The 26,302-nt window shown below is 25.1% G+C and overlaps 5 protein-coding genes and 1 pseudogene across 5 annotated transcripts, besides 9 other annotated features; 3 read left to right on the forward strand and 3 right to left on the reverse strand.

Annotated features, from left to right (window-relative positions):
• The first annotated feature begins 184 nt into the window (after positions 1–184).
• Positions 185–220: a microsatellite.
• Positions 221–465: 245 nt separating this feature from the next.
• On the reverse strand, positions 466–2,267 carry PVX_096910 (variable surface protein Vir23-related; the record flags this gene model as incomplete). Its single annotated transcript, XM_001612609.1, has 2 exons — positions 466–1,485; positions 1,767–2,267. The coding sequence occupies 2 exons, from the start codon at positions 2,265–2,267 to the stop codon at positions 466–468; spliced, it is 1,521 nt and encodes a 506-aa protein (XP_001612659.1).
• A 268-nt stretch (positions 2,268–2,535) lies between these two features.
• Positions 2,536–4,021, reverse strand: PVX_096915 (variable surface protein Vir21-related; the record flags this gene model as incomplete). The annotated part of the gene is made up of 2 exons (XM_001612610.1): positions 3,305–4,021; positions 2,536–3,264 (listed from the first exon to the last, which is right to left on the reverse strand). Exons 1-2 carry the CDS (start codon positions 3,461–3,463, stop codon positions 2,536–2,538), a joined length of 888 nt encoding a protein of 295 aa, XP_001612660.1. The 5' UTR covers positions 3,464–4,021.
• Positions 4,022–5,949: 1,928 nt separating this feature from the next.
• Positions 5,950–7,589, reverse strand: PVX_096920 (variable surface protein Vir12-related; the record flags this gene model as incomplete). Its single annotated transcript, XM_001612611.1, has 2 exons — positions 5,950–6,064; positions 6,229–7,589. 2 exons carry the CDS (start codon positions 7,587–7,589, stop codon positions 5,950–5,952), a joined length of 1,476 nt encoding a protein of 491 aa, XP_001612661.1.
• A 536-nt stretch (positions 7,590–8,125) lies between these two features.
• Positions 8,126–8,151: a microsatellite.
• Positions 8,152–10,786: 2,635 nt separating this feature from the next.
• Positions 10,787–10,806: a microsatellite.
• A 2,391-nt stretch (positions 10,807–13,197) lies between these two features.
• On the forward strand, positions 13,198–14,064 carry PVX_096925 (annotated as a pseudogene).
• Positions 14,065–16,072: 2,008 nt separating this feature from the next.
• Positions 16,073–16,241: a microsatellite.
• Positions 16,213–16,397: a microsatellite.
• A 2,642-nt stretch (positions 16,398–19,039) lies between these two features.
• PVX_096930 (variable surface protein Vir1-related, truncated) lies at positions 19,040–19,902 on the forward strand (the record flags this gene model as incomplete). Its single annotated transcript, XM_001612612.1, has 2 exons — positions 19,040–19,735; positions 19,852–19,902. Coding segments are annotated over 2 exons (747 nt in total), but the record flags the coding sequence as incomplete, so codon positions are not given.
• A 76-nt stretch (positions 19,903–19,978) lies between these two features.
• Positions 19,979–20,016: a microsatellite.
• A 1,261-nt stretch (positions 20,017–21,277) lies between these two features.
• Positions 21,278–21,308: a microsatellite.
• Positions 21,309–23,422: 2,114 nt separating this feature from the next.
• PVX_096935 (variable surface protein Vir9-related) lies at positions 23,423–24,510 on the forward strand (the record flags this gene model as incomplete). Its single annotated transcript, XM_001612613.1, has 3 exons — positions 23,423–23,506; positions 23,573–24,259; positions 24,367–24,510. 3 exons carry the CDS (start codon positions 23,423–23,425, stop codon positions 24,508–24,510), a joined length of 915 nt encoding a protein of 304 aa, XP_001612663.1.
• Positions 24,509–24,528: a microsatellite.
• Positions 24,529–24,972: 444 nt separating this feature from the next.
• Positions 24,973–25,026: a microsatellite.
• The last annotated feature ends 1,276 nt before the right edge of the window (positions 25,027–26,302 follow it).

The following is a 26,302-nucleotide window of genomic DNA, read 5'->3' on the forward strand; positions in this document are numbered from 1 at the left end:
AATGAAATATGGGCATTACACCTAACACATTAATTTATGTTAAGCATTTAACGTAAAAAAGAAGAAAATTTTTGCTACAAAAAGTACTAAAAAATAAGTTTATTAAAAAAAATTAAACCGCTATGTTCAAAAAATGACAAAAAAAATGAAGTGAAATAAAATAACATACATTTTAGTTGTAATATTCTTTCTTCTTTTTTTTTTTTTTTTTTTTTTTCTTATTAATACTATATATTGCTTGCATATCCAGTATCATCTTGCCAAATTGCACTAATGCATCTTTACAACCTAACTTGAACGCTAACCATTCTTTTAAATATTACGCAGTATGGTACGCTGTGTTTAATCGTCTTCCTTGTGGTATTATATTCTCAGGTTCTGAAGAACTATATATAAATCTGCTTCGCGGTTCTTCATACGGGTAATGGTTACCACTTTTCTTTAATGTCTTATCGATCCATATTCCTAAAGGTGTAAACTGACATACAAAGGGGGGGGAAAATACACGTGTAATTCATTTACGCTACATTTACACGTTATATAAGAATAAACTATTAATAATATCTTATCATATTTGCAGTTTGTTGTGCAATCTGCTTTTACTTTATAGAAGACGAAAAACGTCAATAGCACTCCGAGGAGGGCTAAAAGGGATGTAGTTGCTAAGTAAAAGGGGTCTCCATCCTGCATGATTTTATTAAACAAAGTTTTCAGATTCGAAGGATGGTAATAATTACCAGTGACTAATTCTTTATATCTTTGCTTTGATTTTTCCGTGAACAATATTACCCCCCGATCAATGGTTAATTTTTCAAATATTTTTTGGGAATCTTCATCTGATTCCTTTTCATTGCAGTTTAACTTAATGAGGAGGTTATTCGGATTTAATTTACTATCACATTTAAAGTAATCCTGACAGTGCTCTTCATAATGGTTATTTTTATCATAATATTCACAACACCCGCCAATGTGCCTTTTGTATAATTTGTATATATAACTAACATATGCACAAAGGGCCTGATCGCTTATACTAATAGACGAATCCTTAGTTTCAATTTTTTCATAATTTTTAAAAAAGTCGTGCAAATCTTTCCTTTCTTGCAACTCCTTGTAAGTATAATCGCTATTAAAATCGTATGGACAGTGATTTTTCCTTAACTTATTATTAATAGTATGACCTATGTTGAGAAGGATATTCACTAAGGGGATGTTTAGAGTAAAACTGTTAGAATTACTAAGCTTTTTCCATATTTCTTCATTCATCCAATGGGTAAAATATTCACAGCGGTCTTTACTATTCGCGCTCTCCATTTCAGACAATTCTCTTAAGTTTTTTGATAGCATTCTACAAAAGTGATTAATACCAGGGTGATCAAATTCTAAATGTATTATGTCCATACAATCACTACAGTATTTGTCAACATTTTCCTTACTATTCAATTTTTCGTATGTTTTATGTGAAGGTAACTGTTTCAAGACATTTTCCTAAAAATTAAACGGAGAAAATGCATTACGATGTTCCATTATGTAACTTTTTACAAGTGATTTTTTTTTTTTATGTGCTAACACATTTAAAAATGTTAGAAATACGAGTTATAAGAATTTTATAATATAACAATATTGTAACGTACCACTGTATGAGATCTTTCAGAAATATCTCCCCTTGTAAGAGCAACAGTATCTGCATTAGGACTAAATCTTTCTGGTCGATTTGCTTCAGGTATATTAGCACGTGAATTCATTTCTTCAAAATTTTCCTTAAATACTAAATCGAAATATTTACCTGTACATTTCTTTTTTAAAAAAGATATCTCTTGGTTATCTTCAAATTTCTGTCGAAAAAGTAATTTTTCATCGTAATATATTGAAGATTTTTTGCACTTATCTTCTTGCACCATGTAGTAATACTTTTCAAAATTAGACTTTATGTAATCGCAATATTCAGCATTATTTGGGGATCTTCCATTTTCCAATTTACCCTTTATACTATCGTAGAATTCTAGAAACTCATATAAATCTTTCTTCCTTGTGAACTCCTTTTCACCAATGTTAAAATATTTATGTTTACAATGAGTATTCTTTTCTTTTATTTTATTCAGAACATCCCATGTGTAATAAAATAATTTTATAATTCTTGAACGGTGTATATTACCTTTTGTTTTATGGTGTATCCAATAGTTTAAATATTCACACATTTTATTATTATTTTCAACCATTCCTAGGCTGCTTGGTTCACTAACCCTCTTATCTAATATTGCCTTAAGCATGTTACAATATCTATAAATAAGTCTACCATTTATTCCGTTACTTCTTGCCAATAAGTCGCAAGTATTAGATTCAACATTTTTACTATATACATTATTTAACAATTCATAAAATTTATATATAGATACATCCTTCAAAGACGCTTCCTAAAAATAAAGCATTCAATTAAAAAATATATAAACACAAATAATTACTGCGAAATATACATGTACATAATTATTGCTGTGATATTGAATAGACGCAGAACATATGAATGTTTAATTTTTAAATTCACTTCTTCATGGTTATAATAAAATGTACCTTTTCTACTAATTCTTTTAGAGCAGGATTAAACATAGTTTCCGTAGCATCCATTCGCTCTACTCGTTGTTCCTCATTTTTGCACTTCCCTTTAAATAAAGTTATATCATTTTTAATCATGTAATTTTTAATATAATTCTTAAATTCTTTACAGCGTTCAATATTGTTGCCACTAACACATTCAATTTTTCTCTTTTTATACACATCTGCAGCTTCCTTCAGATATTGACAATACGGGCTAACATATATTTTGTGACTTACAAGTTCATCATTATTGTATCCATCATACAATAAAAAATAATCATACAACAGTTTCGTTTCTTTAATTTCATTTAAACTCATTTTATAAAGTTCGCAACCAATAAGATCGCGCTTATAACCCTGAGATGTCGATTCCCAAGCAGAAAAAAACTTACCAATGCCATCATTACTAATATTTTTAGACAACAACTGATCATAAAACCAGTACTTTAAATATATGCAAATTTTCTTTTTTTCTTTAGGTAAAGATTTAAAATCTTCTGAAAAGTACTTCACTTTAAATAAATTATTCCAAAGTTTTTTATAAAGAGGTCTTATAGACTCATCAACGAAGTTAGTTAAAGCATCCGAACAGTACAAGTCACGATAACTCCATTTACATTCTTTATTAAAATCATTATATGATAGGTATAATCCTTTATTCCTCAAATTATAATTCTGAAAATAGAAAGAAAAAATTAAGTATATAAGTTAATACATTCTTGTTATTTCGGAAAATTCGTTTAGATACTTTTTGGATAAACAGAATATTCAAATGATATGTTCTTTTCAATGGTTTGAATGAAATATAAAAATTAACTTCGTCTAGTAATAATTCTTTAATAGTAGGAGGGGCTGTACCGTTAGACATTTTCATTAAGTATAATAATGTAACAAAAAGTATATTGTGGTGGTTTATTATACATACACATGTTATGCGCGTATTCTATTTGTAAGATATAAATAGTTATGAATGACGTTAAAACATAAATGGAAAGTCGTCCAATTATATGTTTATTACATCTTCTCTACAAATAAATCATAAGGGTAACCCTTATGTTACCACGCAAATAGGCATTATGAAAGAATTTAACCAAAATGGGAATTGTAACAAGTGGGGGTGAATTTTAAACAAATATGCTGCAGTGCTGCTTTGCTGTATTTATAATTACATATATCATTTATTAAATCGAACAAATGGTAACATAAATATGTATAAATGGGTTCTCTACATTTTGCATAAATACTTATTTACTCATGCCATTGCTCCTCGTACAATGGTACATACATAGATCACTTTCAGTAATATTAATGAACGCTAAATTTTGGAAAATTGTCATATATTCTTAACGCTTAATAATATACAAATGTTCCTATTCCATTCAGCACCCCTTCCTATTTATAGTGGCAAATAAATGTTGTACTATGGCATAACTCATAAAATATGTAATAATTAATAATTATTATTTAAATACCTTTATGAACGCCAGTTCGTAAAAATTGAAGAGAACATTTTAGGAGCTAATAATTTTTAAAAGATAAAATACATTTTTTACTAAAAAATTTATTTTCCTAAATTGAAAAATAGAAAAAATAGTCTACATCCTGTTTCACCTACTTTTCTTTCTCCCTTTTAAGCATGCACTGACCCGTACATATTCTGCTTCACTGTACATTGCCACCCTAAATATAAAACGATGATTCTTTTGCCATTCACGTTTAAGTTTCTATTTATGGAAGAAAAAATATATAATAACTGTTTTAATAAAATCATATATTACGTTTAATAATACTTTGTGGAAAATATTTATATGAACAAAAATACGCTTTGACATTTCTGATATAGCGTAAATCAGTTCCGTGTTAGCTTTGCAAGATTTGTGCGTGGGAATTTCCTAAACTATGTTTCTCCCATTTTTATTCACCCTTTCTGGAACGTTTAAAAAACAAGAAGCTAAAATATTAAATAATTACTTTATATGCGCTTATAACATGTCTCTTATGTGCTGCTCTTTGCAGAACTTGTAATAAAGAAAAATGCTACAATCTGGTAAAATAATGTCAAACGGTGAGGGGGAAATAATTTCACAAACATTTTTTTTAGACGTGTTTTAGCTAATCATTATGAAATTTACTTTCGTTGTAGAATAAAACATCCTCACAATATTTTCACACATGATCCATTTTTTATGCCTTAGCGGAGGAAACAATTTATTAAAACGACACTGCGGGAATTACCCCCATTTTATATATCTAGTAAAAATACTCATCCTTATGCTATTTTCTCCTGAGAGGTAAAAACGATTTAAAATTATAAAAACGTAACGAAAATAAAATAAGCGCATATTAAGATAATAACCTTCTATATATCATTTAAAATTATCCCTATATGCCATCAAAAAGGAAAAAAACGAATTTGTCATTTTTATGTGTGTTTCTTATTGCATTACATGGGTACTCAAAATTAAGACAACTACGAAAAAAGCTATTCATTTTAGCGTTTCCAAAAATAACGCTTCTCTTTAGTTTTCTCATTTTCATAAGAGGTACCCTACTTTTTTCGAGCGTGTAAAGCTACGTTCGGGCTAGCATTAAAACTCAATACTGCTACTCCTACCACTACTACTAATATAATAATAATGATAAAGATGCGTTGGCCATAAGCTACTACGATCTAAATAGTTCGCTTTAAAATGACTCACACAAATTAACGCCATTGCTTTACAAAAAATGTGCGATATTAAAAGTTTTATAAGTTACTAAAAAAGTCACAAAAAAAAAAAACATTTTAGAGGAAAAATTTGACAAATAAAATCAATAAATATTTATTGTTACTTCAAATGACAAAAAAATATGCATAATCTGTGTGGTACTAATTTAAGGCGTTTTTTCCTTTTTTATGTAATAATCCATCTTACGAATAATCGTGGTATGGTACACATGTCAAAGGGTTTTCTATTAAGCTGGGGATTCAATGACCCTCCATGCTTCAGTAACCATTACAACAAAGCGTACACATAACTTCTATCCTTTTTTAATTCTAAAAATTTTATAACCACATCTATGCATTTTTTTTCTTTATCGCCTGTTCAGCTAGCTTCTCCTCATTTTGCCATTTGCACATGTTAACTGTTAAAATAACTTCAATTCGTTAGAGGTATAGCATTAAAATGAAAGCTTCACATTAATCATACATCACACGTTTTTTATAGACTCAGTAAAAAGAGGTGTGTGTGTAATTATGCAAAAGTGAAATCCTCATTATGCTCTTCTAACACATTTAACAGGTTGTATAACTCCATATCTATGGTCTTCATGCCTGCTGATAAGCAATTTGTATTCGTTCTTTCTTCCGATTTTTACTCACCGATTGTTGACTACGTCGAGGTAGCTCTTCCGATTTTCTTTCAAAATATTCATGATCAATATTTCTTCTCGCTCCTTTTTTACCTCTAAAGAAGGATCCAAGAGGAGTATACTAAAAAGGTGAAAGGATAAAATGTAATGTGCACATTGTATCAAATTTTTTATAAGCATAAATGTTCTGCTAAATCATAATAGAAAAAATAAGAGACGTTATTTATACTCAGAAAATTTGGCCATACTTTATAATAAGCAAAACCAAGGAAAAAAGTTCCTAACATTAAAACAATTGTTGTTCCTGTTCGGAATTGCTTAGTCTTTAATAAAGAATACATGTCATCCCAAGTGTTAGAAGAGTATCCGTCTTCTTCACCCGTTTGATATGATCCTATATCTGATAAGCCATTTCCTCCTTCGAGTGATGGTTTCCTTCTTCTTGCTTTTCGACCACTAGGATTGGGATTTAATTTAATTTTTCCTTTTTGATGTAGATCTTTTAAGTGTATACATAAGTCATAAGCATCCTGTGATGGATATCTATTACAATCAAATGTTTCATCATCATCTATTCTCCATTTAATTCCATCTTCTGTCTGTACTAAGTAAGGTGATATACCATCTGCTTCGGTTAAATATTGAGAATTATATTGATCGCTACGTGAAGCGCTTGGGCTTATTTGGGGGTTACCATGACTGTCAGTTGCTGCTCGTACTGCTTCCCGGCCAGTTGTTTGTTCCATAGTTTTTAATATACCGCCTAATGCTATCCTCGGGTCTGGTGGCACAGGAATTTCTTCTTCCTCTTCTTCATCATTGCTTTTGCTTTCATCTTCATTCTCGGTATACTCCATTGTTGATGGTATTAAAGCACATCGCCTATAACCCTGATTATCTTCATTATTACATTTAAGATAATAAAATGTCATTTTTTTTTTTTTGGGAGTATTAACAAGAACCTCTTTTCCCTTGTTATGTTTGACGCCATCGTTATTTAAGCATGGGGGGTCTAATTGTGCGCACAGTTTTTTTGGATCGTAATCACCTCCACGTTTAAAATATAAGGGACAATCGCTTGTCCAATATATAAAACCATCAGAGCACCTATCTTTGTATTTCTCATATAGTTTATTAATGTGTTCTAGGTATTTCTTATACATTTCCTTTTTACTGGGTTTACGACTTACATATTCTTTAACAGTATTATAACTCCTAAAATAATCATGCAAATATTTCTTTTCATCCATTTCTTTTAAATCGTTCAAATCTATTTTTTTATAATCATACCTACATCCATAATCATTATACTTTTTAACAAAAATATCTTGTGCATCCCAAAATTTTTCAAGCACAGATTTGTCAAATTCATTATCGGAAACCTTTTTAAACATGTTCAATAGTTTATAGCTCATCCAATATTTATAGTGTATGCAACTATATCTACGAGTTCCACCAACAACTACTTTGTGTAAATATTCTAAACTTGGTCCAAGTCTGAGGCATAATTTATAAGCTTCATCTTTGTATTTTCCATCCTTCTCTTTAAACCCTTTACAATGGTCAGGTTCTTCTTCTTTTTTTTCTTGTGCTCCAACTTTTTTTTTTTCTTCTAACTTTGCCTCAGCATTAAATTTATTATACATATTATATGATGCTGAACCTTTCAAAATGTCCTCCTGAAAATGAATTAAATGGATAATTTAATGCTATCTTTTAAGATATGTATTATTAGTTATTATTTTTGGGTGTATGAAACCTAAGGGTTTAATAAATATATAACGAGCTTAAAGGATCTTTTTATGGAATACTGAAATAGTACCCATTCTTCCATCTCCGTAGTTTCCATTGTAAGGCTCATTGTATAAATTAAAAAACAAGAAGTATAGGGTCATACATAACAGTATAAAAAAAGATTAACATATTTTGTTGCCACAAAGAGTATTTCCTTGTGCCAATTTTATACATATAACAAAAAATAACTAGTCGCTTATTATTTAGTAATAAATAAAAGTAGTTCTATTAATGTTACACAAAATAAAGATACTTATAAAAAAGAAGAAGGTACCCTTTAGCGATGTATTCCTCAACGGAAATGGTAATACAATCTAGTAATCTTCTTTTGTAAGTTCATGATGAATAATTTTTTAATATTCAAACTGCATATATATAATTCAATTAACGATACACTGTGAAAAAAAAAAAAAAAAAAATAAGTTATATTTTGAGAATCTACAGATAGTAATTGGTATTTAAATATTTATAACTCTCAATGGGAATATTTTTCATACTGTTCATAGCCTATTAGCGTGCCTTGAAAAAAAAGCCCACATTTTTTATTCCATAAAAATTGCCGCACTAATTTAATATACAATTTAATATCATCGGCCTCATTTATTTCAAACTTTTATAAAATAAAAGAGTTTTTTTAGCATTTTCACTACGACAGTGTTGCACTAGGGAAAAAATAAAAATAAAAGCTTTATAAATGTTATCGTCGTTTTTAAAACAGAACTGCCATGGCTTAGAAAAGCTCACTACTTACCATTCTGCATTAAAAATATATCCCAAAATTGAGATGAATTTCTGCAAAGTGTCACATACGTCAAAGGCCTAGTGATACATATGTCATTTCACTAATTTGAAATTATAAATGCACAAAAATTGTAACATCCCCAGCGAAAAATCTTAAAATTATGATCATCATTGACACATTTTGTATTCATATAAATTCACTTCTCATGTTAAACATAACTTATTTTTATAGATAGACATCTTATGACATTCGCTATTTTTTTATCGTGCTCAGTGTATTGCCTCTCTTGAATGCCCCGCAAAGGAGTTAAATCTTAAGCGGTGAAAAATTAAATAATGGGGAATTTCCCAATTCTTAAGAGTAGCATGCATCGTAAATTCGTACGTACATTTCAATATGGCTAAATTAAAAAAAAAATTTTAAATGCAATTCAAGTAGATCGATATATATTATTTCTCCTCATGTGAATGCTTAAGCCCCTGATTTATCTGGGCACACAAAATTTATTTCTCATATAAGTCCTAATTTAAGGCTACGCTCTTTTTACCTTCATCCGATTTGCAGATTGTATTTTTTTATTTTTAAACTTAGGAGGGGCCCTACCTATTTATAGAAATAATTCGGCTTATCCCTTATGGCTAGATAGGGTAATATTTGATAAGGGGATTTTATTCCCCTTAAAGCAATGGAGCCAGATAATGTATATAATAAGCCTTTGCACGGGTTATATGATGTAATGTACTTAATGTAAACTTCACCGCTCCGAAAAAATGCTCTACTTTGGTAAAGCACATTTGTAATAATCCACCTCCTACTGCAATAAAAAATTTATAATTTATGCTTCACCTTTTTTAATGTTCTTAAATCGAACGTATCGTTATCCATTTACATCGTAATTTTTTAAAATCATGAAAAATGGACCTACACAAATGCTTCAAATAAAATACAAAAAAGAATAAATATTTTACTAGCCATTTATTCGGTAAAAACTTCAAAAATGAGACCAAAAAAAAATAGTCAAAACGGTATACACTGATGTGGTAAAATGTTAAATGTAAACCATAACCTAGTATGCAAAAAATATATTTGCATATAAACCGCTCCAAATGTTGCATGCTCGTGCAAAAAAGTTAAGCCAAAAAATGTTCGCAGGTATTCCGTTCCAGTTACCTAATGTTATACATATAACCAAATGTAATTTCTTTAAAGGGGGGAAAAAAGTTGAACCGTTCACATAGCCCTTTCAATTGTATCTCCAAAAGGAAGGAGTAAAATTATTTCAATTTTTCCTTTAAAAATGTAATTTTGGCAAATGCCTATGTAAAGCACTATAAAAATAACTGCACAAATGGGTGTGCATAGCTATTTCCATAATACCTTATACTCACAAAATGGCATTTCTTATGCCAAAACGAATGTGTATTCTGAGGGAGGAAATGTTTATCTGTCTGCCCATCCATATATATGCCTTACACCATAATGACTTAATAGCGTAATAAAGCAGTTGTGTAAGATTATCAGAAGCCATTCCCCACTATTGGCAGTTATAATAGATAAAGCGAAAGCTTGCAAATTTTAAAAATGTTTACAAAAGGAGATGGCTTCATTCACGCTAGTGCACGCATATAACTACACTGAGCCTACAAATACCATCAGTCCTTATTATATATTAATGAGAACGACTTGGTAGTGTTTTATCCTTACATTGTAAAACATGCTGAATATATTTTAATGGCATAATGAAATGTTCAATTTTGCCCACATACTTTTTCGATCTCATATTAATATACAATTTAGAATAGAAAAAGTGTGAACAAAGGAAAAGAGAATAACTATGGGAATACAAAAAAAGGAAAAAATAGTATATACACGAATTACAATTGATACCATGAGAATGTTCTCATGTTCCATTTAGTAAGCGTGCGCTTCTCATTTACATGCAGGGTAAATTCGCTTATTTTACAAATTATTGCGACCAAAATTGATGAATAAATTAGACTAGTCTCTACATATCAATAACATAACACTTCAGTGAAAATAAAAAGTAAAATAATTCCTATAACCTTATGAATGTGGAAATATAGCAAGCAATGTTGGACGCGAAAGTTACAAAGAACAGCACGAATATGCGAGGCATGCAAACGGAAGAATGCTTCTCGATGGAGATGTTGTTATAAGTTTTTTTATCTTTCCCGCTTATGCTGCAGCTTCGATTAAGATGATTATGGTGAAGAATTTACTTGTGACCAACGGTTAAACGGTGAAGAGAAATAAAACATCCAATTTTGCTTTCATGAAAATCAATAATTCGCATGGCAAAACTCTACATACGCTTTCATCTATTTATATTTATTTATATTACAAAAATTATATAAATGGGTAATTTATCCTTTTATGCTTTTATAAGGCATAATTTATCGTAATTAAATTTTCGTTGCAACGTAAAATGTAATGCCATCGTCATAAGTAACTACAGTATGTTTCTTTATTCCATTTATTTTATTCGTCTATTCAAGTCATTATAGTATACATAAAAATTATGTTTTAAAAACTATCCACTAAAAGTATGTATTCATAGGGCATTATATAAACTATTCATCTATATGCACGTTTTTAAAAATATATCCTTTCTCCCAATTGATAGTTTTTTAAAAAAATCAATTATGATTCCTTTTTTGTTTTTTCAATCCCTATTATGATAAAGTTCAAGTAGTACAATTAAAGTTGCTCTTTCATATCTTAGCGCACCAACTGCGTTGTTTAAGCAAACGATTCTTTAGCTTCTGTTATTACGCTACTTTCATATTGGCAAAAAGTATTGCCAGTCAAGATTATATCAGCCATAAAGGTAACCCTTTAAATAATGGGGAAATGTAAATAATTTGTTATCATATTCACAAAAGAGACATGAAATTGTCATGATGTTTAATCTATCTTTTTTCTTGAACCCTTTTTTTATATTTTCAATATGTTAGCCATTTTGCTTTTATTTACCGCATTTTGTAAATCACCAGTTTAGCTTTTATAAACTGATTTTTCATTTTTCTATAAAAGATATTTAATTATATATATTATTTATAAAAATTAAATAATCATATTATTATTATAATGCTATCCTTATAGCGCATTTCTTTAATGGCATGTAACGTTAAATAATAGTGAAAAAGTCCAATTAAGTATAAAAGTACGAAATAATAAATATTACGATTCGCATAACATTTCCAGTTAAAAAGTAAATAATAGAATATATAATAAAATAAAAAAAATGAGAGCACTTTATATGGCCCAATTTCACGCAAAAGTTTTGCACAATTAAAATGATACAATTTTTTAATTTTGCGATTGTTTTAAAAACAAAAATCATATATTATGTTTAATATGAAAAAAAAGAGAATTAATTTTATAATTAAATAATATTACAATTATAAATTTAATGCATATCATGCATCTATACGTGAATTAAATTTCACATATATTTATCATACCCTTTTTGTTACTCTACATTTGAAAAACTACTTTACTGGTATATACGCACTTTTTTAAACGATCAAAACATAATTATTAATTTTGATTTTTTCTTCTCTTTTTTTTTATACTTTATATTTATAATTAAATAATTATATATATTTTTACTTATTGCTTCTATATAATTATTCCCATAATAAAAAATAAATATATTTTATAAAATTAATATATAAAAAAAAAAAAAACTACAATAAAGTGCTCTTTAGCTCATATAGAGAGAAATAGATAAATCTACATTTCCGTTATATGAAGATTAACAATTTTAATTAATTTCTAAAGTAAAATTATACCGATAAATATTCTTCACGATATAAAAAATCACTTATTCATAAGCATGATATTTCAATCTAAATATTATTACCCCTTATTTTATTAAAAAAATTCTTTCATAGTGCATGTTACGTGGCATTCTAAATTATGGAAATGCTACAATAAGCGTAAAAATAAAATAAGTTGAACAACAGGTAAAGCACTTTTTATTCTAGAATATTATATATTCCATAAAATATGATAATATAGAATAATTCTAATATTAAACAACTTTGAGTTTATATAATATTTTTAAAGAAATGTATAAAATACCCAATAAATAAATATGCACATTTTTAACTGTCAACATTAATATATTTTTTTTATAATTCCTGTAATTAAATAGTAATGAAATTGTGTAATTTTGTGGGAATTACATGTGATATAAAATAATGCCTCATATTAGAATACTACTGTTTTTCGAAACATAATAATCCTACTGTTTATTCTATTATTATGATAAGAAAATTGCATATATTAAAAAAAAGAAAGAAACATTGAGATCATATTTTAATACTTAAGTTAAATAATTAGTTAACAATACAATGAAGTAATATTATAAAAGTTTTAAGCGATGAAAAAATAATGCTTTATGTATCAATATAATGCCTTTCCATGATCTACGTACATAAATATATATAATATAACGAAATATATTATTTAACGTAACAGAAAAATATAAAGATAATATATAACCAGCGATGAGTTCAACTTTTGTATGTTTATATTTTTATAATATGCATAATATATAATATAGAATTTCAGTGTTACATTCTAGAAATGAAATAAATATTTTTTTCAAAAGAATAATATTTTAATCTCTTTCATATTCCCTTTTTTTTTCCATTTTTCAGTATAACTCTGTATATGATTTTCCAAATTATATGAAAATCATAGATCATTTGATTGAAAATATTCGTATTGACGCTATTCCTACATGTCCTCGCAATATATTTTCGGGAAAATGTGATCATCCATCTTTTCATTATTATTTTGTGTTAGCACAGAGGTATTTATCTGATTTAATAAAAAAAGAAAGCACGATTAATGTAGCACACGCTTGTAAATTCTTAAACTATTGGATATATAAGTTTGTGTGGAATGGTGTTATGTATAATAAAAATATGTCCACTTTTTACGAAGAATTAAAGGACGGTTCTGATAACGAGGATATTTGTAAAAACTATATGGAAGATATTGATGAGAATACATATGAATACATCCTAAAACTAATTGATCTATATACTAATCTTAGCAATTTATCTAAACCGCATAATGGTAATAAGTGTCCTACCATAAAAACATGTTTTGATTCATATATGCAATGCAAAGATACTTGCAAAGGTGATGAAAATAAAAACTTTTGTAATGAGTTAGAAAATTTTCGAAAACGATATAATGTCGCCATGAAATCAGTAAATAATTGTGTTGATGAACATAAATATTTACCATCATTCCAAGATTCTCCTATAGTGCCTGTCAGTGTAATTCCAATTATTATCACGTCTGTAATATCTTTAATTTTAATTATTTCGTGCAAAGTTAGTGCCTATTTTGTTCATAAATGAAAGTATTTTACTAATTATTATTTAATACGTGAAAATGGAAAAGTAATACCTAATTGATATTATATTTTTTTATATGTAACAACTTTTTTCTTATATCAGTTTACCCCCCTTGGAAAATGGATATGTCCTAGATCAAAAAGAGCTAAGAATGGAACGAAAAAAATAAATCATGAAATGAACAAATCTCAACACACACCAGGATATCAGGACATGTCATATCTCGTATCATATCAGTCTCCTAACCCTTCCTGATTTTAATATAACGCAAAAAAATGCTGTTTGTGTAAATATAATAAAAGGTCAGTAAAAAAGATAATATACACTAAAAATTATTAAAAAAGTTAGAAGCTTTGAATATAAATACGCTTATAAATAAACGTTTTTAAGTGAATTTTTACAAAATGTAGTCCATTCATAAAAAGAAATATCCACATTTCACCTGATGGTATTAATCAAACTTATTTAAAAATATAAAAAAGTTTTTTTTTTAAAAAACATAGATAAATAATACATAATATTTTGTGATGTAAAAAATAGGTAATTAAAAATAATATAAAATTTCTAATGACCTATGTGAATGTATAGAGAAGATTACCAAATTAGATATGTTCTATTGTAAAATTTCGTTAACATATATATATCAGAATTATAATGCAGTATGAAGGATAATTTATAATATTTATATGCCTAACATTGAAAAATAAATTAATGGGGGATTAACTTAAATGTTGTAATGGTAAATAACTGTTAAAAAGAAAAACATTCTGAGCATATATTTATAATCTCTATTATTTGGAATGTATTGCATAATACATGAGAAGCAAATTCGAATTTTTCCATATACATGAATTCGTTAAAATATTTTTAATGATGGAAGAAAATTAGAACAAAATATTATTTCCCAAAAAGGTAATTTAAATATTCGATGAATTCCTACGATATAAGACGCATTATAAATCTCCTAATATTATTTATATAATATCAAATTGTAGTTTGAATTTAACAAATTTGAATTATTAATGAAATGATAATTTATTACTTATGCATTATTTCGTGCACAACTATATAGAGGAATATATATATAAATATATAGCAGTGTCTATATACTTTTTTATACATTCAAATAGATTAAAAATTATTAATTACAACATAGTGGCACATATATACATTATGTTGTCAAATATATTGTACCGTACATATATATCGGTAAAAATCTTTTTTATTTTTTTGTAATCATTAAAAAATTATCATTCCTTAAATATATTAACGTTTGAAATGATAAAAAAAAGTGTTAGACGTAAAATTTTAAAACTATAATAGCATATTATTGCTGCATGCAGATTAACCCTAATATAATCATACATATATTTACGTAATTTTAAGAAGAAAAATAATTCTTCTTCTTTCTGTTATATAATATACTTACTGAATTTAATACATTTATTAAAACTTTTCTATGTTTTCGTGGTATTTATGTAATATGTTTGTATTAAACATTTTACGCGTACACAAGAAACGAGAAAAAATTACTCATGAGTAAATTAATGCTTCTTAAATTTGCCGAAAAATTCTAAACATTTGTAGTAATAATAACTATAAATTAAAATATTTAATTCATTTATTTCCATCTACACTACTAGGAATATAAATAATTTATCCTCTTTATTCCTTCCTATTATATCAAATTATAAAATAAATAATTCTTGTTATTAAAAAATATACGTAATATAAATTACAACTCAACCAAGATATTTTAATGCAGCATTTTTTTTAGCTAAAATGAAGCATGCAATTTTTTAAACATAAATTAATCCAATATGACACAAAAGGAAAATTGATAAAATGTAATATGTTCACATAATTTTTTTTGAAAATATGTCATAAGAATTAAAGTCTTTTCGTGATGCATAAAAATTCTAAACTCATCTCTTTTATATAATTAATTCTGAAACTATATGTCTAACATCACTATGATGTAAAATAATGTAATTATGTTTTACTTAATTAAAAAAAAAAAAAAATGTTAAGTATAATTTCTATATTGCTCGATAAATCGATAATAAAAAATCATATTTACTAAATTGTTAAAATTTATGTTGTTCAATAATTTCAATTATTACTTAATGACACGAGAAAAATAAAAAATATTACAATTTGATGCTACAAAAATAAGTGAACAAAAATGGATTCATTAATAAAAGAAAGTAATATATTATCATAAATAAATATACCACTATCCTTAAAAAAAACAGCATTTATTTTTTTTGAGAAAATGGAAAAGTAAGATGGTATAACTTTATATGTACCTTTATTTATTAGGCAAAGCATATGTATATAGGGAAAAAAGGTAGTTCATAATTTACAAAACATAAATTTCAATGGTTAATAATATTTTTAACTATAATTACAATAAAATGTCATGCACAGTGGATTTAAATGTTCCTATAATACATTTATGTGTTTCACACTTCCAAAAAATTTAGAATAATATAATTCAAAAAAAAAAAATTAGCGAAATATTTACAAGTATTTTCACATAGATATTCATAACTGCACGCAAAAAGAGGCATTTTTAAAATATATACATTAAAGAAAATAGTATGTTCCAAACAAATTTTCGTTTATTTCGTATTAAATTGATTACGTTAAACGAAAAATATTACTATATTATTATTTATTATTATTTTCCTTCTTAGAAGAATGTTTATGCAAAAGAAATTTTTTTTTTTTTTTTTGGTTGCAATCCCCCCAAAAAATTAAATCACTGTTGTGAACACGGTAATATTTGATGTAACATATATATGATTATATGTTATTTTATCTTCTTCAATATTTTTAAACATATATTTTTTAATTTATAATTATATATTAATGTAAATAGCACATTTATTAATTTTTTTTATATATATGTACAAAAATGCTTAAATGATTACCGTTATGTATATTTATATATTCCTTTTTCGAAAATGTAAATAGGCGCAATTTTTAAATTGGTAAGCAATCATTCGCGATAAAGACTTGATATTAAAAATATTTTTTTATTTTTTACAAATACGTGAATTTTAAGATTTAATGTTACTTTGTTCTATACGTATTTTTCTTTTTTTTAATTGGTTGCCTCATAAACATTTATACTTCATATGAATCTATGGTTAAAACTTCTGATCATATAATAACTATGTATAAACAAAACTATCACTTTTATGATTTCAAGACTATTTAGATAATGTAATGATAAATAATTTTCTGTTTATATTAATTGCATGAAAAATATGTGCCCGTTTAACATGCACTATTTTATATATTTTTTTTCGAACTTTGTAATCATAAGATTCATCATTACAATGATGTATAAATTACTATAAAAATGACAGAGTTATTTATTATTATATTAAATAAACCATGAAATATCATATTTTTAATTAAAATATAAAGGTAAAATAATTTTTCACAATGTAATATTGTTCCGCAAAAAAACTTTGTTTAATTTATACCAAATAATATATGACATGATGTTGTTATGTCAAATAATGAAGCAAAAAAAGGAGAACTTATTTTACTTTTTTATTCAACGCGAAACATTGTTTGCTTCTTCTTCATAATAAAATAACATTTCTTATACATTATAAAAAAGGCAAAATTTAAATATATCCATATATAATGTATAACCTTATTACAATAATACACCGCTTTGTGTGATATAATTATTTAAAAAATTAATAAAAAGTTTAAAAATTCCTTGATATATTGAAGCTCTTTATTCAAAAATAAATAGTATTATATCTCATGATTTAGAAAATATATTCCTTTTTTGTTACCTTCAATATGTTTATTGACATTTATTTATTTAATTGTTCCGGAATGCTTAAGGTTATGTATGAAAATATAAGTGTGGTATCCAAACAATATATGCAATCATTTAAGGACTACGCGTTGACTGTATCGTGTATATATAAAAGAAGTGTTTTAAATCATTTTTATAATTTTTAAAAATAAAATTATAGGATATATAAAATGAAATTGATATAAAGAACATAATATAACAACAATATGTATAAAATTGAAAAATATATAAAAATTTACCTTTATTTAGTATTACCTAAAACAATAAAATTAACAGTGCAAATTATTCTTGCCATTTTCATTTATGCACATGGGGTAATAGAATTAATACTCAATTACAATAATTATTTTTTTATAAAAAAATTGATGTCGTTCAAAGTATATTCCTTTTTATTATTATTAAAACAACTGTTTTATTTAATCATTTCTATTTCTTTGTATTCATTCGAAATGATAATGAAAAATAATTTATATACTTCAAGAAAAAAAAAATTATCAAGTAACATAAATAAAAGGCTATTTTTTTCATTATGTTCAGATGGAGAGTAAAATATGTGCAGTTTTTTTTCATTATTTTGAGATAGATAATATTTATTACATTATTTTTAAATATACTTTTTGATCATGTATTATTTTTTACATTAATACATTAGTGTGGTAAAAACATTTTTGTTTCCTTTTCATAACTGTTTAGTTTTTACATTCTAACGCTTACCATAAGAACTCAAAGATGTGGTATTGTAACTTTCATAGCAACTAAGAACTTTATAAAAATTTTAACCTCATTATTCTAATAAGTAAAATACCTTTCTAGTATTATTATACTATATGCCATCCATACATAACTGTATATAATACCCTTATAAGAACAAAGCGTATATTGAAACATACACCCATTTTACTTTTTACTTATTGGTGATAAAACAATATATTATGTTCATTATTACGGTACATTATTCTGTGGTATAACAATTTATAATTACTACATCTTAATCGAAATGATACCATACAGAACAATATAAATACTGGACATGTAAATATTTTTGCTAAATAATTAAAAAAATGTTTACATATAATTATATTGCATTTAGTAAAATATATACATTAATAAATTAATCACCATAATTTCAAAGGATACATTAAACTTACTGCTATTAAAATATATATATATATATCACTGATGGCGGAATCAATTGTATATAAGCTATTTTTATATTAATAAATACATTCCATGTAATATATATAAAAATTATTCTTACATGTAAAAATATTATTCTACGTATTTTACTAATCAAATATAACTTCCGTTTTTTAGTATAATTCTGTAAAGAAGTTCTCTGATTTAAAATCAGTAATTTCTACAAAGAATGAGCTTAAGACAAGCACAAATAAATCAAGTTGTGAAAATTATAGAACCAGACGTTTAAAAGGCTATACTGATAAAAACGATGTGTTTCTTAACACATGCACGAAAATTGCTGATAATCAAAAAGAAATATTAGAAGAAGCCATATCCTCTAAACTCAATTTTTGTAAGTACATGAATTATCTGTTTTATGACATGCTAAATACTATGAAACCATTTCATTATTATGTATTATTAAACCAGTTTTATAGTGAAATTGAAAAATTTTGGGATTGTTTAGAGCACATGGAAGATATTGACATAAATACATATGAAAAACTTAAAATTTTATATGAATTGTATGATGATTTCATTGAATTTAAAAAAGAATCATACACGGAAAATGCAATATCTTGTGAGCATGGTGCAAAATGTGTTCAACTCTATACAACTCACTCAAAAAAGTGTAAAGATAATTACAACAATAAGTTTTGCATGATATTAATAGATTTTAGAAAAGAGTATGAAGATTATAAGACTAAAGTAAAAAAATGTGGGGATAGTATGCAATACTTAGAGCCAATAATAAGTGATTCATCATCTCCCTTTTTAGTATCAACCGCTGCAATGTCAGCAATATCTGTCGCTTTGTTTGTTTCTTACAAGGTTATAACACTTTTCTTAATTATTTTTAATGCATTTTAGTGAAAAATTTCGATTTTGTGTATATTGTATTTTTAAATATGTAATACCTTTTCCTTAAAAATAGTTTACCCCCTTAGGTGCATGGTTACGTCCTAGATTACCAGGTGGCAAAAAGAAAGCGAATATAGTAGATCATAAAATGAGCGAATTACAAAACAATTCAGAAACTGAGGGCACGTCATACAAAGTGCCATATCATTCTTCATAATGTTTCTGCTATGAATATAATGTATAATAATATTATGCTTGTAAATATAACAATTTACATAAAAAGTAATTAAAAAATAGAGTAGTAAAAAAAAGATAGAAAGAAAAAAGTGATAATATTTTTATTCATATTTAAATTTTAAGAACATAGTTATACATATACATATTATGCGCTCTAACATATTGTAGAGTATGTATATAGTGAAAAAAAGGTCTATCAATTATAAAATATGATATACGTTCTTACATTGTAATAATGCATATATCTTAATCAGATTACGAACAAATGTTTTTTATATTAACAGTAAAGTGTAAAAAGGGGAATTTTATATCCCATATGACATAATATTTTATGCATGCAAAATATTTGTTGCATACTTTTCTTTATTTAATTATATTAGTTTAATAAAAAATAAATACATTTTCTTGTAACGATTTTTTTTTTTTAATTTAAATATATGTAGAAAAGTCCATTATTTTTGTTCCCTTGGAATAATATTTTTAAATTAATTCATATAAAATTATTTGTATATAAAAAGCAAAAAAGGTAAAAATATAACATACACTATTACCCCATAAACTGGCAAAGGTTCACTAAATATATATATAACAACCATTACGATGAATTAGTATATAGGATTATAACAATTCCAATTATATTGTAATATAGTATAAATGGCATGATATTTTTATTTTTCAATGCTACAAATAAGGACGCCATTAATTATTTTTAATAAATATATTCTACATATATTTCAAAATAGTGCAAGCTCACGTAATGAGAAAAATATTTTTATGTCTAGAACATCATAATATTTTGTGAGAGTATCTAATAATTCATAATATACATAAATTTCAACATGTACATTGGTTACAATGTGGAGAAATCATTAAATATAGGTAATTATAAATTTTATAAAAAATAAGTATATTCTCACATAAATTATATAGCTAACATTCGTCCATTAAAAATAAATTATTAAAATTACAACAATTAAATAAATAGGTCACCATAATGTATATAATATATCAGAGAGCGTAAAAGATAATGTATGGGTATTTATTTATTGAAAAAAGTGAATAATAGGTTATTATAATTCAGTTTCTCTATATGACAGTATACATGCTTTTATTTATAATTACAATTATACGTATATAATAAATAGTAGCTGCATAATGCATAGCGCAACATCAATGTCAATGACAAATTATTAAAAAAATTATGTTAAAAATTTTTATAATCATTTCATCAAAAAAAATTCGGAATAGTTCAACTGAGTATGTATTTATTACATACCTAAAAATAGTTAAGAAAAATATACAAGTGATTATAAAGATGAATGTACAAATATGTAGGAAAATATTTCAATCGTATTCTTACATGTATTAATTTATTAGGTCTACAAAGTGTAAAACAAGTGGTATATCTCCAATTAGATATATATATTCACCACATAAACACGAAATTTATATATTCATTTATTTTTGTAAATACATTAACTACATATTTTTGTATTGTTTTATGCTTTATTCTTTTTCACATTATTTAATTATCGAAGGATATGTATTCTACAAATAAAAAACGTAATTAGCGCGATTTATTAAAGAAATAATTAGCAAAGTAGAAACTATATAATTAATTATATAAATAATGTGTTTCTTTTTTCTTAAGAGAAACAATGCTATATTTTTTTGAATACGCGTTAAAAATACTTCTACATTTGATATGGAACACGAATTATTATGGAAATTCCTTTTTATTATTAATATACGTAAAGTTACTATATGAAATATATGTCAAATTGTTAAGGCACCTTCACTTAATGTTTAGTTGAGAGGTAACAAAATAACACAGGCCAAATGTAAGTAATAATTAACTTATGGAGATTGATAGACATGTTCATTTCAAAAATTGGGAAAGATAAACAGGCATTTTTTATACATATAATAAGTATTCGATTTTCTTTACTACTTGGTGAAAAAAAAACTTTTCTTTATTATTATCCAAAATAAATATTAACAATATTTTTGTGCTTTTTGCTTACTCAAAGTTTTTACTTAAAAAAATTGAATAGAAAAACGTATAAGTATCCCTTTCCTTTATTCAAAAGTTTTTATCCTGTAATAGTCATGTTACCTATATATGCGAAAGGATATTTTTTTTATTATCACATTTAATTTATCTATCAAAAAATATAGCATATCATGTAATAAAAATTGTTACTCTTTAAAGCATTATATATGTGTTATGAAAATAATAAACACAAAAATGGAAGTGTTTCATATTGTCCGTTTGAACATATAAAAGTCATAAGGGTAATCAACATTTTCATATATATTTAAAATAACATTATATATAAGAATAATTTTTATGGAGGTGAATAATATGAGGAAGACAAACGAAATATATAAAATAGAAAAATGCAAAAAAAATTATCATTTCATAATTATATCATTATTTAAAAAAAAAAATTGACATGAAAATTGGTTTTCTAAATTTTTTTCATATAGAATGCAGAAAATACATTAATATAAATAAAAATTACAATTATATTGTTATTTACAATTTCAAATAGAGAACAAATTTTTTATATACAGATTAATAAATTATCTCAATTTATGAATTATTATTTTTTTTTGTATTATTTATAAAAAAAATAATGAAAAAAATTTATTAAATTTAAATCAAATGAAAAATAATGAAGTGTTAATTTTTTTTTAACCCGTACAGGAGTATAGTAATGTATGTTACTATTTCTTACCTAGGTTGCTGTAATTAAAAATTATCACATTGCATTAAATATGAATTTTTGATATTAAATTGGTTTTAACTAAATAGGTATAATTTTCTTTATTTATTATATTAGAAATATAATTATATTTTAAACTAATATATTCAAATTTTCTATTTTCATATAATTTATTCTCAGTATGATGACCTAGCAATGTTGTATTTCAATTTTTTATAAAAATGAGTGCACTATAGTATAATAATTCCCTTACACTAAAATGTAAAATTTTTTTTATATACTTTCATTCTTAACAAATTATACAGTTAATAACACTTGTAAATATATAAAACATTAACGAGCATTACGCATACGAAAATATTCACGTGTTGTAATTTTTACTTTTCATCATTAAAATAATTTTTATGTTTCTCTTATAATTTTAATATAATCAAAACATTATCAAATAAATTGTTTAAAAGGAGGAATGCATTTTATTAGAAAGTATTATCTCTTATTTCATTATCCATGTGAGTAATTAATAATTTTTTCTTTCCTTTTTATAAAACTGTATTTTATGTATATAAATTACTACTAAAATAATATACAAGAGAATGTAATATATCTGAATAACAACATTACTGAATAATTATGTTAAAAAACATTCAACTCTACCAGATAATCCCAAATCAAGAATCTACCTTGTAACCAAATGATGGAGAAATCAATAGTATTCATTCATTGTCTTATTGCGTATTATACTTCAATATATTATTTATATATATCAATATTCAAGGTATAAAATAATTTTATTAAAGCATTATCTTGTACTTTGTATATAAATAAATTTTCTTCTTTTTAGTTTAATTACGTTGACGAGTTCACCGAATTTGAATCTAAAATAAAGGAAGTTACAAATGCTACTCAGTATGAAAAAAATTGCGGAAGTTTCAAACGAATGAAGTTACAAAGGTATAGTGTTCATGATTCATTCAAAGACTCTTGTGCAAAATCATTGGAATATGTAAAAAAATTGAAACTGGATAAATCATCGAGTATAGTTCCATTTTGTAAATATATGCATTACTGGTACTATGATATGGCAAAATCAAACAATGGTTTTCCATTTTATTCATCAATATTACTATTTTTCAAAGAATTTGAGAATTTTAATGATTGCAAATTATATATGGAAGATATTGACAGCAAACAATATCAAAAAATTGCAGATCTCGTTCAGATGTATGATGATTTTAATGACTTTAAAAATGAATCTATAACGAAAAGCAATAATGAATGTAAACATGGTGATAAATATTATACTTTATATCAAAAATATGTAGGGGGGTGTAAGGAGAATCATGAAAATCCATTTTGTTTGAAATTAATTCATTTCAGAGAATATTATAATGAGCATAAAAAAGATGTTAAATACTGTACGAATAAGCTTCAGTACTTAACTCCAATAATAAGTGATTTATCATCTACCATTTTAATACCAACTGCTGCAATATCAGCAATGTCTTTTGCTTTTTATATTTCTTACAAGGTTAGTTATAACGTTTTTATAAATGTTTTTTTATGCATTTTGGGGAATTTTTCCGATTTTATAAATATTATATTTTTAAATATGTAATACCTTTTCCTCCATATTAGTTTACCCCCTTGGGAGCATGGTTACGTCCTAGATTACCAGGTGGCAAAAAGAAAGCGAATAAAATATATCGAGAAATGAATGAGTGGAAAGGTACTACGGAACTGCAGGGAAGTCAATACAAAGTACCATACCAATCTTCATGACGTTCTTAATTTGAATATTATGAAGAATAACATTGCATTTGCATAATTAAATAAAAAGTTATTAATAGAAATAGTAATGAAAATATATATCATCAAAAAAAGATAATATTGTTATATCGAAAATAGTAAAAATGTATACAATAATGATATTAAAATAAAAGAAAATACCAGAAATGTCTAATTTTTTGTGAATATGTTGGACAATAATATTTATGCAAATAAATCCACCAAATTATAAAATGTGTAGAAGTACAACATAAAATATATTTTTATATAAGTACAAAAATGCTTATGAAGAGAATAAAATATCTAAAAATATATGTGACTGCAATGAAATAGTTGACTATGGAAATGCTTCATTATAAAATATCAGTAAGTTCTATATATGTAATTAACACTTAAATATAAATGGCAATCCATAACATTTTCAAATCGAAGAATGAAAAATTATTTTAAACTTTATAATGCCAAAAAATTCATAACAAATAAAAATTTGTAAACATATATTTATGTTTTCCCATATTTGAAAAGAATACTATATATTTTTAATCAGTAAATTTATGAAAGATACTTAAGATATACTCTTTAAAGGAAACTCGTTATAGGAAACCAAATAGGATTAAATAATAATACAAAATAAGTTTTATTTATTCACTGTAATATTTCATATTTTTCTAATAAATATTAATTATAACACATGGAATATATATTACGATGTATATCATAATATACTTCTAGGATACTGTTTTGATTATTCATATGGATACCCAAATTCTTTCATTATGAAGCAATTCCAATATTATTATATATATTTAAATTAAAGGTACATAACTTCACATATACATATTATTCTGTCTACTATATTGTAAGGCACATATGCAGTGATAATTTTTTTTTATTTTTTAAAAATAATATATATTATTACTTTGTAATAATGGATACTTCTTAACCATACGACCAATAAACATTTGTCACGTTAACAGAAAAACATTAAAAGGTAATTTTTCTGCACGCATATTGTTTGTAATATAATTTTTTAAGTAAATATATTATTTTAATAGAAAAATGAATATTTTTCTCTTTAAAAAGTAATTTGTTTGTTATTATCATTTTTTTTTAATTTAAATGTATTATGAGAAATTCATTATTTTTCATTTCATTATTATTTCGCTTTTTAATATATTCATATTAAATGTTTAATGTATAAACAAACACTAAGCACTATAAAACTTAGCATACGTTATTTGTCACCCAATAAAAGTACTAAAAATATATGTAATAGGCATGAAAAAAATTAGATTATATAATTATAACAGTTCCTCTTATTGCGTTATATTATATTTACGGCACAAGGACATTTAATTCTTTTTTCAATAGCATAAAAAATAATGACGCAACTATAATCATTACTTTAAATTAATGTATTATATGTAAATATCAAAATAGTATAAGATTATCAAATAAAAATATATGAAATTTTTTTTAGAATGGTATTGTATCATTATTACATGGAGAAATATAATATCTGGTAACTCAAGATATACACTTATTCCATCATGGCTTACAATTGTAACATGTGGGATGTATTCAATAATTTATAATTTTGAAATAATAATAAAACGAATTTTTAAACCAATATATATAACATATATTATAAATCTAAAAGTAATTCATTAAAAAAGCTTCTCAAAAAATTATTACAAATAACTATGAATAAGACTGTATGCTTAAACTATATATCTATGGGCCTACAAGATGAAGCTCTTATATTTATTTGGTGATAAATAATAAC

Source organism: Plasmodium vivax, chromosome 2 (assembly GCF_000002415.2).
Source record: "Plasmodium vivax chromosome 2, whole genome shotgun sequence".
NCBI lineage: Eukaryota > Apicomplexa > Aconoidasida > Haemosporida > Plasmodiidae > Plasmodium > Plasmodium vivax.